The sequence below is a fragment of the Acomys minous genome (assembly GCF_964271855.1).
Source record: "Acomys minous genome assembly, chromosome: 5".
Classification (NCBI taxonomy): Eukaryota; Metazoa; Chordata; class Mammalia; order Rodentia; family Muridae; genus Acomys; species Acomys minous.
In genome coordinates this window covers 43,259,348-43,272,657 of record NC_140494.1, presented here as the reverse complement: position 1 = coordinate 43,272,657, position 13,310 = coordinate 43,259,348, and the positions used below count along the sequence as shown (strand labels likewise).

At 48.7% G+C, this 13,310-nt stretch overlaps 1 protein-coding gene across 4 annotated transcripts in view; it reads right to left on the bottom strand.

Annotated features, from left to right (window-relative positions):
- The window catches only part of TRIO (trio Rho guanine nucleotide exchange factor), a 290,433-nt gene extending 278,102 nt beyond the window's left edge, over positions 1-12,331 (bottom strand). The window contains exon 1 of one of the 4 annotated variants that reach the window (XM_084781263.1): positions 12,123-12,331. In XM_084781263.1, the coding sequence (XP_084637389.1) occupies positions 12,123-12,279 (157 nt within the window). In that variant the 5' untranslated portion in view covers positions 12,280-12,331. Of the gene's footprint in view, positions 1-11,118; positions 11,257-12,122 lie in introns of those variants that run through there. The other 3 variants (XM_084781260.1, XM_084781259.1, XM_084781261.1) reach the window with 3 other exon arrangements.
- Positions 12,332-13,310: the final 979 nt, after the last annotated feature.

Below are 13,310 nucleotides of genomic sequence, written 5' to 3'. Positions count from 1 at the left end.
ACATCTGGATTATCACTGCCTTCCTCGAAGGGGATCGCAGAAAGCACCCCAACACTGAAGCCATCTGAGGGTCTCCCATCCATGTCCTTTCCTTTCCCTGGCTCATGTTAGGTATTATAAAAGGCACCCCACTTGAAGGGTACAAGTCAGTGCCTTTCATGTATTCGCGCTGCTGTGAAACAATGTCCATTCTCTAATTCCAAAATACCTTTTCATCCTCCAAACTCCCTTCCCAGAATGCCTGGCCCATTGGCAATCATGCCACCCTCAGTCAAGACTTTTTCCTCTCCGATTTTACTAAATATCAAAAATCTCTCTCTGAAACTATTAAGAAAACACCATCCTTTGTTGACAAAATGTCTTAGTCATATGAAGGACTTGACGGGGTACAGAGGCCAAATTTCCCAGAATACAATTTAACAAGAATGAGAATATTTATAGAAAGTGCCGAACACAATACATGAAATTAAGTCTATCTCCCCAAATCAGGTACCAAAATTCCACAATGTGATGTAATGCAAAAATAATAATAAATAAATGGGTAGACAATACCAGAAGAGCAAATATTGTGCCGGTAGCACAAAAATCTCACACACTCTTTTATGATTTCTAGGACTGAGTGGATGGATATGTGTGCACGTGCATGCACATATACTCACCTTTCCCAGAATCCCCACAATAAACCAGGAGTATCAACCACTGCATTACACTGACCACAGCTGGTCTCTGAGGAAAGTCAGGGGAAGGGAGCCAGCAACGCTTCTTCAAGCCATGCCTTTAGACTTCCAGCAGCAGCAGGGTGCACTGGAGTCCTGAGACAAGATGGGCCCAGTCAGCCTCTTGTAACTCACAGCCTCTCCTGCTCCAGCTCCTACACAGATACCTCACCCGGCATTCTTTTTTTTTTTTTTTAATATATTTCATTAATTTATTCTTATTACATCTCAATGGTTATCCCATCCCTTGTATCCTCCCATTCCTCCATCCCTCCCATTTTCCCCTAACTCCCCTCCCCTATGACTGTGACTGAGGGGGACCTCCTCCCCCTGTAAATGCTCATAGGGTATCAAGTCTCTTCTTGGTAACCTGCTATCCTTCCTCTGAGTGCCACCAGGTCTCCCCCTCCAGGGGACATGGTCAAATATGGGGCATTCTTACTGATGTAACACCTTCCTTCTTAGCTCTTCTCTCTGGCAATTAATGTATGACGAGATGAAGATGATAAACTTTTCCTCGAGAAAGGTGCCAGGTCACTAAACCGTTATCTATTTGAAACTGATCTCTCTTTCCTTCTTGGCAACTCCTTATTTCCAACTTTGTGCCATAGCAGCTTGGGAAAGCACATGGCCAGTGAGGTCCAGCATCGTTGGGGATGCTACTTTGGATGACTGTCTGACAAGATTCTAGGCAGAATGAACACTGACCAGGACCACTGACAGACACTTTCAACTTTAAGATGGACATCTGTATACACCTTGGCAGAAGTAAGTATTCTGAAATTGTTTCTGCATGTGAGAGAAGGGAAGCCGGACACCTCACTACAAAAAAGGAATCACAAACATGGGACCAGAAAGACCAGCAGCACCCTGTGAGCGGGGAGGCCTGAGTACATGGAACACAGTTTTTCTACCATGCGTTAGGTGAAGGAAAACACCTGAGTATGAATGCAACTGTGTAATTATGTTAAGTGTGTGTTTTTGGTTATGCAGTGTTTATGCACACAATCACGAGCTCAGTCCACTGAGAGGCTCTACAGGCAGTGAGCACACTTAGTGCTCATTCTGCTAAAATGAATCAGTAATGGCTGATCCCTGGGCTGGAGCAAGGGAAAAAGATGATCCTTGAACTATTTATTGTGCCACGAAGTGAGAAAATGCTAAAAATATAATAAAATGATAGAGATAGGTCACAAAAGATACAGGAGGCAGCCTGAAGCTGGTGCTGAAATTGTTGATAATGACAACAAGGCTGCAACTAACAACGCACAGAGAACAGCTCATGAGGCCTGAGTTAACCAGCACAGGTTACACTGAGCACAAGGAAAACCTCTTCCTTATGGTAGGAACAACAACAACAACAAAAAAGCAACTAAGAATAATAATGTTAGGAAAAACACTATTTGGCAAACCAGGTAGTAAGTAATTCAGACAAATGGAAAGGGGGAAAGAAAAAGGGTTTTGCACAGCCTCGTATTATCTTCCCCCCACAAAATGCTAAGCAATTACAAAGGGAAAGAGACCTGGTGTCACCACCTGAACCAAGTGATGAAAGTAACACTAGCACATTGGGATAGCTAGATGCAGTGGGGCAGCTGGTTGGCAGTGAGGCAGCTGGATACAGGGAGAAGCTGAATGCAGTGGGGCAGCTGGTTGGCAGTGAGGCAGCTGGATACAGGGAGAAGCTGAATAAAGTGAGGCAGCTGGCTGGCAGTGAGGCAGCTGGATAGAGGAAGAAGCTGAATACAGTGGGGCAGCTGGCTGGCAGTGAGGCAGAAAGATGTACTGGGGAAGCTGGATACAGCAGGATTGCTCCTCGATATGTGGAATCCATACTGACAAAAACTCCATGGCCTGGAGCTAATGAGGAATCATACATCTCAAACTGACAGATGGTCATCAGTACAAATATCCAATTGCATCAACGTAACAGAAGAGACAAACTAAGGAGATGTTCTTATTAATGGCATCCAAAGAGCTATAAACACTGCTATACGTGATCCTAAAATGACCATGGACCATCATTTTCCTCTGCGTTGGAGTGAGGTTCTTGTGCCCTGTGTCAAGGTTGCCCTTGTATATTCAGATGCTGATTCTGCACCAGCAGAAAGCTGAGAACAGACTGGACTTTGATATTGTTAAGTATTACCTGTCTCAATGTTTTGTTAACATGCACTTCCTTCCAAGGGAAGGAAGGGAGGGAAGAGAGGAAGGCAGACTTCCAGCAAAGACAGGCACTCTGGGAAGGAATCTCAGGCAGGGTAGTTTCCTGCCAGACATAGAGGAAGTAGATGGAACTAGAGACTAAGATGGACGGGTTAACAGGCTACGTGGCAGAATCTGCCCAGCTATGGTGCCATAAGCTCATAATAAATATAAAAGATCTCCATGTCATGATTGCATCCACTGGCGGTCTCGAAACTCCCATTTTACTTCCTAATTGCTAAGAGTACATTTGTCAACAGATAGAATTGTATTAAGTTAGTAGCTGTATATGATGGTACTGTACTCACAAAGTACAGTTCTACAGGCCTGTAACTCCAGCGCCAGGGAGGCCAAAGCAACATCACAAATTCAAGGCCTACCTAGTTACTTAAGGAGACCTTGTCTCCCCTCCCCCCGCCAAAAAAAGAAACAATAGTTTCCCAATCCTCATCATTACATCAGGGCATCTTCTTGCTCTTAGAAACACGTTTGGAACCATTTAGAGCAACTTTCCTAATGCTGGGATGCTTTAATACAGCTCCTCATATTATGGTGACTCCAACCACCAAATTATTTTGTTGCTACTTCATAACTAATATTGCTACTGTTATGAATCATAATGTGAATATCTGATATACAGGATATCTGATGGGGGAGCACACCCCAGGAGTCAAGACCCACAGGCTGAGAACTGCTGATTTACAGTCAATGGGTGTCCTCAACATCTACCACTTACTCAACTGGTTCGCAATCAAAACTGAAACAATGTATCTAAACACAAAGAGAGCCCAGAAAGCAAGCAGTGCAATGGTAACAAGTAGGAAAGCAGAGCTAGCCTTCTTCCATGCACAATGTTAGCTCTGACTCCTCAAAATAGTTTCTTCACCTTCCAATAAATGTAACAATATATTTAACAAAGAAGACACAGCCAACTAAACACCCTGAACGGACAAAGGTAACAGTGAAGCTACAATTCAGTTAAGCGGATGTGGACCTGCCCTTTGTATGACCTTGGTGACTTGGAAATAAAAGAGTTACTGTAATAATGGGTCAAAAGTAACCCATAATTTCACACTAAACACCTACCCAATTATGTTCTTTTAATTTTCAAAATTGTCTAAGACTAGGAGTTTAAGGGGGGAGGGGGGACTTGAAAACCCTATAAATTAGGAGGCTACCAGATGAACTGAGGCTGATGAAACCGTAGTGCATAAACAGAAGAGCCCAAAACAAATGCCTAAGAACTGTCTCACCAAAGCAGAGGGAGAAATGCCCTTCCTCCCTACCACTAGAGCTTCAACATAGCCTACTTGTACACAGCATGAAAAACAGCAAAGGAGCCGGGCGTGGTGGCGCACGCCTTTAATCCCAGCACTTGGGAGGCAGAGGCACGTGGATCGCTGTGAGTTCGAGGCCAGCCTGGTCTACAAAGTGAGTCCAGGACAGTCAAGGCTACACAGAGAGACCTTGTCTCGAAAAACCAAAAAAAAAAAAAAAAAAAAAAAAAAAAAACAGCAAAGGAAGGAGTGGGGAGAACAAAATGGCTTTACACACGCAAACCAGGATGCCCCCAGCCACTTAGGAAAACTGCCCCTTCAAAAAGGAGCTCCCTGGCTCTCTCTTCTCCCCATCCCCAACTTGTTCTTTCGCTAAGTTGGAAAGGAAGCCCTAGGACTCGAGGACACAGAGATGGCCCTAAGGAGTTCCCTCCCTGGCTAAGTGACTCTGCCTTGCCCATCCTGCCAACACTGCATTTGTCGCCACAGACATCTCGTAGTACTTCCAGCCAGTCCAGACAGCCAAAGACACGGGAGCAATGCCTCCAGCAAGACTTCCCCTAGTCCGCAGCAGATGGGAGTCAGATAAAAGAACACCTCACCTGGAAATCTAGGGGTGCTTGTGTTATCTGTGAAAAGGAGCATCTGATGTAATTCGGTTAAAAAAAAAAATAGAAAGAGAAACTAAATTATAGAGCCCAAACCAACACAGAGGAAATGCTTGTTATCCTGGAACCTTTTTTTCTCCACTTTTATTTGATTCTACACTGGTAAATTATAGCTTTGACCATCAACACCCAAGAATCTATGTATTACATTCTCAAATGACAATCCAGACTCTGCAGGATGCTGTGTAGAGTGAGGTCATTTTACTCTCTCCCTCTCTGAGGAAAATCAGGAGAACAGGTGGCTTTGTAAGAGGGAACTGGGGCAGGTCATTTACCCTCAGAAGAAGCTGACAGACCCATCTGTAACCCAGAACTGCACCACATGCTGAAGAGAAGATCTGAGTTTTAAAATGTACATGAGACATCGTACATAGGACCTGGCAAATGACAGCATTAAATGGCCTGTGCAAGAAAGAATGCCAACAGACTGCCAGCTTTTCCTGGAGGACATGGCTGGTGTTAAGTGACTCTTCTGTGGTAGGTTCAGAATAATAGGTATACTTTTGGGAGAGGGAGAGAGAGAGAATTGAAAGGTATGATGAAGTCAATGTAAGAAGTGGAACAAAAAAAAAAAAACAACAAAGAAAATAGTAAGACCAAAAACTCTTATGTAAACAATCAAAGATTATCCTTTACATGTGAACTGTTTTTGCAGCTCACCGTTAAGGTCTTCCATTGGGAGATATGAACACATTAACCATTCACTCACTTCTTATTAGAATGTGAAATAGATGGCTCCAAAGGGGATGAACTAGACCATAAGACAAGACCAACCTGTCTCCAAAACTGCCGTTCATCCCTAGAAAGCCCTCTTCACTGCCAGGAGTACCGAGGCACTGCAGACCGTGCTGTACGCACTATTATTCTCTCTGCTCTGTCTGAACAGCAGCAAAAATCACCAAAGAGGGAAAACTTAAAAAGCAGCAGGAATGGTAAACTGTCAGTACTGAAATATAAGTGACATGTGCTTTAAGCGCTTATACACCAGATGGATTCCTCAAGCCACCTTTCTCTTGGAAACTCAGGAGTGGACTTTTGTTTTCTGAGGAAAACCCCAACAGGGTGATGTATTTAACACACTGCACTTGTCCGTAGGTGACTCTGCAATCTTCTCAGAAGAGAATCACAGAGGTGTGGCTAGTAACCTAAAAGTCAAGTACACTTCTCAACAAAAGATCTTTGGCCTCAAGACAGAACACATGTACCATCAGACTAAACACTCCACAGGGGGCAAAGTCTCAAGAGAGAGACTCTTCAAAAGGCCATCCTCTTGTTGCACCTAGGCTCACTGCACTCCAAGTAAACATTTCTCACCAGCTCCTCACTCTGTGACATGCACATCAACTTTCCCAAGAAAGCAGGTGGCTCCTTATTTGGACCTTAAGGAGCTTCCTTACATGGGTAGAGAATAGATAAAGGAAATTTAGATCAAAACACAATTATCACAGAAATTTAATGTTTCTACTACTGACTAAGAATTCAAACTGAATTCAAACTAACCATAAATGCTAAGAGCAAGGTTTCCTATAAAGAAGACACATGACCCCTAATAACATCACAACCAACCATGGGAGTGCCTATTAGAAATATTGGTCTCGGGATGGAGAGATGGCTCCGCGGTTAGGGGCACTGACTGCTCTTCCAGAAGCCCTGAGTTCAAATCCCAGCACCCACGTGATAGCTCCCAATTGTCTGTAGCTCCAAGATTTGACAGTCTCACATAGACATACACACAGGTGAAACACCAATACACATAAAATAAAGGCAAACAGTTTAAAAAAATAAAGAAAGAACTACTAGTCTCTTTAAGCTGGCAGGGAGCTGAAGTAAAAACAGGGTTTAGTGGAGCTTGGTGGAGTGTTGGTTAAGACAACGATTCTCTACAGGAATCAGGAAAACTCAGACAGAAGGCAGAGAAGACAGCTACACACCACAGCCTTAGGCTGTTTTTGTTGTTGTTATTGTTTTGTTGTTTTGTTTTTGTTTTTTTTAGCAAGAGACACAGGCAAGGACCATCCTCGAATGAGACAGAGTAAAAGGGGCAGCTCCCAGGGGTCACCACCAAGTTCTGCACCACTGTATTCATTCCTGTGCTCCCCTTCAGGTGACCAGCTCCACAGGGAACCCTGCCAAGACAGGTGAGCACTCTAGGGACAACACATGGCCTTGCTCCAGCTGAGGGCCCCTCCTGACCTATGCACCCCATCAGATTAACCCAAGAGTGAGAGGATACAAAGAACACCTGTCCTCAGGCAGATCATTCAATCACCTGTCAGTTCTCCAAGGATGGGGCAAAGGACAAGAGAGGCAGGAATGAGGCAAAGGACTCCAAGCAGAAAACACATTCCACTAGAATTGGGGGGGGGGGGGAGGGATTGCTACTCAAACGCTTTCTTCTTCACTGTCCACACAGGACCTGTCTACCTGTGGTAATGTCATGATAATGCATTTACAGTAACAAAGACCACTCCACTGTAGGACCGAGGAAGGGTGAAGAAGGTCACCGTTTCTGCTTTTTATGACATAACACAGTTCCCTCCTATCAACATAAGAGATTTTTCTAGGTAAGTGTGGCCATTGATTAAAAATTTGACTTTTCTCTGGAATTCTGCCAAGAGTAAGAGATAACATTTTATTTCTGTGGTGCAGGAATAAAGTAGGTAAACAGAATAAATATCAGGAATAGTTTATTTAAAGTTGATAATTTCAAACATTACTATCATTTGGGAACAAATTCCAAATTCATCATAACATCTTAGAAGTTTTTTTTAAAAACTATCCTGTTTTTGTTTGCGTTCTGTGTGTGTGTGTGTGTGTGTGTGTGTGTGTGTGTGTGTGTGTGTGTGGTTTCGGGGCGGGGTGGGGGTTGCTTGCTTCCATAAGACAAGGTTTCTCTGTGTAGCCCAGGCTTTCCTGGAACTTCTTTGTAGACCAAGCTTGCCTCAAACTCACAAAGATCCGCCTGCTGGAGTTAAAGGCATGTGTCACCATGTCCAGCTTTAATTTTCTTTTTTAATCATACCTTTTAAAAAATCATAGTTAAGCCACATTTTACTTTGAATATCACCACCAACTTCATTTTAAAATCTTGGTTAAAAATTTAAACCGTTAAAATAGCTTCATCTAAATCTTCACTTGTATCTAGACAGTTAAATTGCAAATGGGGAAAAATAATAAAATATACCACATCAATAAGTGATTTTGTAATGTCTCAATGGAGAGCTGTTGTCAGTGATGATTTTACTGCCCTGTGTCATTTCTGAAAGGTCATTTCTGGGTGGGTTTTGTTGTTGTTGTTGTTGTTGTTGTTGTTGTTGTTTTTGTTTTTGTTTTTTCCTAACTTTCCTCTGAAACAGCTTAGTGGCTAAGCCACCTAAAAGGGAGAGACCAACACTCACTAGCCCGTCACACTTTTTCCATCTTTCCTTTTCAACATATGGAGAGTACCAGGGACCCAGTTCAGGATGCAATCACTGTCTTAGTACTTAGATGACCACAGCTTCCAAGCTTCAGAACGCAAGGCTGGAGCCTGCCGCTTAAATGGTACTAAGGGAAGAAATATAAAGAAAATTTCCCTCACGGTCCATAAGAAGACCATCATTTCAAAGCGCGAAAAGCATGCACGCTGCTCACTCACAAAGCGATACCCTCGGTTCTCCTCATGGAGTCCTAGGGAAAGAGGGGGGCTGCAGAGAGGCATCCATAATAAGACTTCGTAAGAAAGACACCCAGTGTGATGGCTTCCGAATAACCACAAACCTTTGTTCTCCACACACATTCACTTAACGCCAACCGACCAACCGAAGCATGCCAGGCAGGTTAAAAATAATGCATTTATGTAAGTGCCCCCCCCTTACACACACTCTTGCAAGGTTAAATACAGAGCTCTGAAAGAATGATTTATTGCCACAAGGACAGGGACCCAAAATAGATTGGCAATAAAAGTGAGTGGTCCCAGGGGTGTTGAGAACTGGTGTAAGCCGCATCCTGGCCATGACAGGCATCCGGGAAAGAGCAGCAGAGTCCTATCAGGCTTCTCAGGCCTGACCCCGTATCTACCCAGTTCCAATCTGGGGAAAAGTCACAGAGCCATCCTGTAAGCCTGGCTCCCCGTCCGTGAAAGACGGAAGCTGGCCTAGCTCTATTCTGCAGTACCTCTTTGTTTTGGTTTTGAAATTGTGTTTATCTTCTTCAGTGTTCCACTCTGAACAAAGAAAGGTGAAGTTTAAATTCCACTGACATTAAAAACACACACACACACACACACACACACATAAATACACAACAAAAACCTGCTAGCTGCCTACTCAACCCACTTTAGCACCAATGGGCCTGCCACCACCATACATACACCAAGCCTAAGAATGGCTGGTCAGGATTACCAAAATGAATAGGGAATTTTCTTTAATAATAAAGTGTTTAGTGGGGAATGAAATAGCACAGGAGGTGAGACCTTGAGTGAGATGGATGCTGAGTGACCACTGCCCTAGAATTCAAAGAAAACTAAAAAAAAACAAAACAAAACAAAACAAAACAAAAAAAACAATGTATATGCACTAACAGCTCTGAAGGAACTACAAAGTACCTAAGAAAGGGAAACAGTCCTCACAGGCTGTCTCCTCCACCCTAGGACACACATCCAGTCCCCAGCACCCACCTTCAAATCGTGGCAGGTGGCAGCATCTCTGCTTAAACACCTCCACTGAAGTGGGGGAGGGGAGAGTGTGACACAGTAGCTCATTCTATTTTTGAGCTGCTCTGTTGAAAAGTTCTGTTAAGCTGGTATCTTTTCTTCTTTCATCCAACCAGGAGTACCAGTTTCGGTCTATGGCTACAAAACTAAAAGCGTCACAAAGAAGCAAGAAGGAATAAACCATTAAAGGGGGATCAAGCCACTACAGCTGCAGAGCTGGGAAGGTAAAGGGAAGCAACAGAAAGCCTTTGCCTCCTGCCACACTGGCAACCTCAGGGCCAAGCTCAGACACCCTAGAGACTCTTCACACCCTGACGTGGCCTCCCAGTCAGTGGGAACATACCTTCCCCGCTTGTACATCTTAAAGACGGTACAGGTGGATTTGACAACGTGGTCTCCTCATTCACATTTAAGCAAATCTTTCCTGGAGGTCCTCCTACCTGAACTCCTCCGTTCCATGAGGTCCCCAGCCAAGGCCACCCTTAAAACCACGATACCCATGCTTCAAACTCACCAGCCCCTGTGCATCCTGTACTACACATCAGTGGCCTATATGCCAACCACTAAGATCTGGGACAGGGCTTCAGAGCTGCTACCCCCTGGGATGGGACCATTCTCCTAAGGCCAACTGAAACTCTGCCCTGGCTCCTGACCATGAGTCAATTTACTAAAAAAGAAGTTTGTCGAGTCACTTTGGAGGGTGAAATAAAGGAATAGAGCAGTTGGTGGCATTACCTGGACAGGATCTCTAAAAATGAATAGGCAACCCAGGACTGAGAGAAGGTAAGAACAGGAAACAGAGCGAAGAGAGGCAATCAAGACCAGCAGGTCTTTAGGGAATCCTGGAAACAAGCCATTCCTCAACTGTGCATTAAGGTGTAAGAAAGTCTAGTCTCAACAGAATTTAAAAAAAAAAAAAGGGAAAAAAATCTCTACGGCACAAGAACCTTGCTAACAGCAGGAAGCTGAATTCTGCACAAAATCTATTATTCTGTGACAGGTGAGAGAAAAATAAAGAATGATAGCTTCTGGGCACCGAGAAAGTATAGCTCAGTTCCACTCTACCCAGCCAGTCACAAGCCAAAAAAATTTTTTAAAAAATTAAAAATTTAAAAACTGTTAAAGCTTTCGCTCGAAGGAGTTGGTGTTTTTCTAAACAGCTTTCTGCAAGGACCTCACAAGAGCTGGAGTACAGGAGAGTATATTAAACCCAAGTTGACATCGCCGAGACGGAATGTGTCACTTCTAATCATAACCAATCGGTTAAGACGAATCAAAAATAACTGCCAGACAAAGATCAAGAAGACAGAACTATACCAGGTATCTAACGGCCCTGCTAACTTCTGCCTCGCCCAGGGCCAGTTGCTTCAATTGCTAGCTCCCAATGACCCGAATTGGCGTCTTGATCTCTCCCAATTTGGGAGCTGAACCTGAGCTTCGGAGGTCACCCCGGTGCAGGCCGCTCACCAGACCCCAAGGCTCACCCAGCCGTCCTCCCGGAGGCGGGCGAACAGCCTCCTTGCGCCCGCCCAGGCCCGCCCGCCCCTCCGGGACCTGACCTGGGCCGCCCTCTCCGGCTCTCCAGCGCGGAGTCTGCATCCTCACTCCAGAGCCTGGCCCGCCAGGGGCTGCTCTCCGAGCTGCTGGCCCCCCGAGGCTGCCGCGGCCCTCTGCCGCTTCCCGGACGCGCAAGCCGACCGGACTGCACGCGGGGACGCGGGACGCGCGGACGCGAGCCCGGCTCGCGCGGGATCTGGGCCGGGCCGGGCTTGGAGGAGGCGCCGTCACCGGGGTCCCCCGGACGCCCCGTCACGCCCCCTGCGCCGCACACCCGCGCCCCGCCCGCCCGCCCGGCTCGGAGCTAGCCACCGCCGGCTGGCCAGAGCGGACCCTGAGCCGCCCCGCACTGCCTCCAGGTCCACGCCACCCACGCAATGCCCACAAGCCCCGGCCCTACGCCTGTCCCCAAGGCCACCACCGTCCCAGATGTTCTGCCTCGGCCTCCCCCAGAGACAATGGCTCGACCCGACCGCCGCCTCAGCTCGGCCACCGTCCTCGGTCCCTGGGCTGAGGTGCGATGGCTGCCCGGTTTCACAGAACCGTATGCCAAGGCGAGATGACAGGCTAGAGCCCCGAGTCAGGACACTCGCTTATAATGGGGTTGGGGGTCCAGCTACCAGCGGCCCAAAAGCCATCACAGGGCAGAGCCCGCTGTCCCGGGTCCCGGTGAGCTCGTCCTCCGGGACGCCGGCCTCCGCCCACGCCGTCCCGGCCGCCGCCTCCTCGGCCCTCCAGCGAGAGACAAAGAGCCGGCGCCCCAACCCGCGGGGCCGTGGCCGCTGCAGCTGGAGACCGAGGGGTGTCCGGGGGGCGAGTGCCAGGAAAGCGAGTGAAGGAACCCGGTTCGATCCGCAGCACACGGGCAGCGTGGGCAACCTGACACACCGGCGTGGATCGCGGAGCCCCGATGCGGCGACAGGGACGAGAGCGCGCAGGGCTGCACCGGGCCGGGGATCGGGGCGCGCCGGGCCAGCCGAGACCGCGAGGCGACCGCAGTACTCACCGGATCGGAAGAAGGCCGCGATGTCGGCCAGGTCCTTGGCGGCCTCCTCGGCGCCCTCGCCGGCGCCGCCCCCGCAGCCGGAGCCCGCCGCGCTGGCCGCCGCCGCGGGGCCGGAGGACGCGGCCGGGGCGGTGGCACCGCCGCTGCTGCCGCTCATGGCTTCGGCGGCGGACGCGCCCGCCTCGGGCCCCGCGCCCCTAGCTCCGCGCACCCAGCAGCCCGCGCCTGGCCTGGCGGCGCCGAGCACCCAGCTGCCCGCGCCCGGCGCGCGGACGCACAGCCCCGGGGCGGCGGGCGGCGGCGGCTCGGCCCGAGGAGCGCGCCCACATAGACGAGGACACCGCCCGGGAGCCGCGAGCCTGGCGCGGGGCGGGCGCGCGGAGCCACGGCCTCGGCGTGGCCGGCCGGGGCGCGGGCAGCGGCGCGGACACGCGAGGGCGGGGGCCGCGGCCGGCGAAGCTCCGCGATCACGGGCGCCGGCGGCAGCCGCGAGCCTCCATCTTGCTTTCCAATGGGGAAGGAAGGAGGGGGAGGGAGAAATCACGGCTGAGGGAGCCCGGGTGAAAGGAAAGGGAGAGCAGGGAAAGGAGAGGAAGGAAAAAGAGGGGCTTCGGGAATTTCCGGAGAGCTTCGTTAAGGGCCGGAGCGTGGGCTCGGTGGGTGGGCGGGGCCTGTTGTGGGTGGGACCACGGAGGGGCGGGGCCGCGCCTGGGAGCCCGGAGGGTGGAATGGGATGGCTGCGGGAAAGTAGAGCCAGCCAGGTCTCCTCCTCCAGGGCAGCTCCAAACCTAAGGGTAGCAGGAACAAGTGTGACCAACCCACACTGGCCTTCCAGGCCCGGCATTGCGCCCCCTGCCAGGACTCTCGTGCCGTCACTGAAAGCGATCTTAGCGCTGGAACGGTTTCATTATTATTTATGTCACCCAGGGCGCCAAATGACCAGGGCACAGGGCAGGTGTGTCCCTCACAGGCGCAGCGCTGGCACTAGCATGTAGAAGGGGCTCGATAATTGTTCAATGAGCAGAGAGGCAATGAAAACAGATTTATCTGCCTTAGCCTACCGCCTCCCTGTACGTAAAAAAAAGTGAGGGCCTTGCGGGGAATCCCCCATCTTCCAAGTGTTCTGGGTCCTATTGTATGGGGAAGATGATGGAGGCCGGGGAGTCCAGAGGAAACGGGAAATGCTGG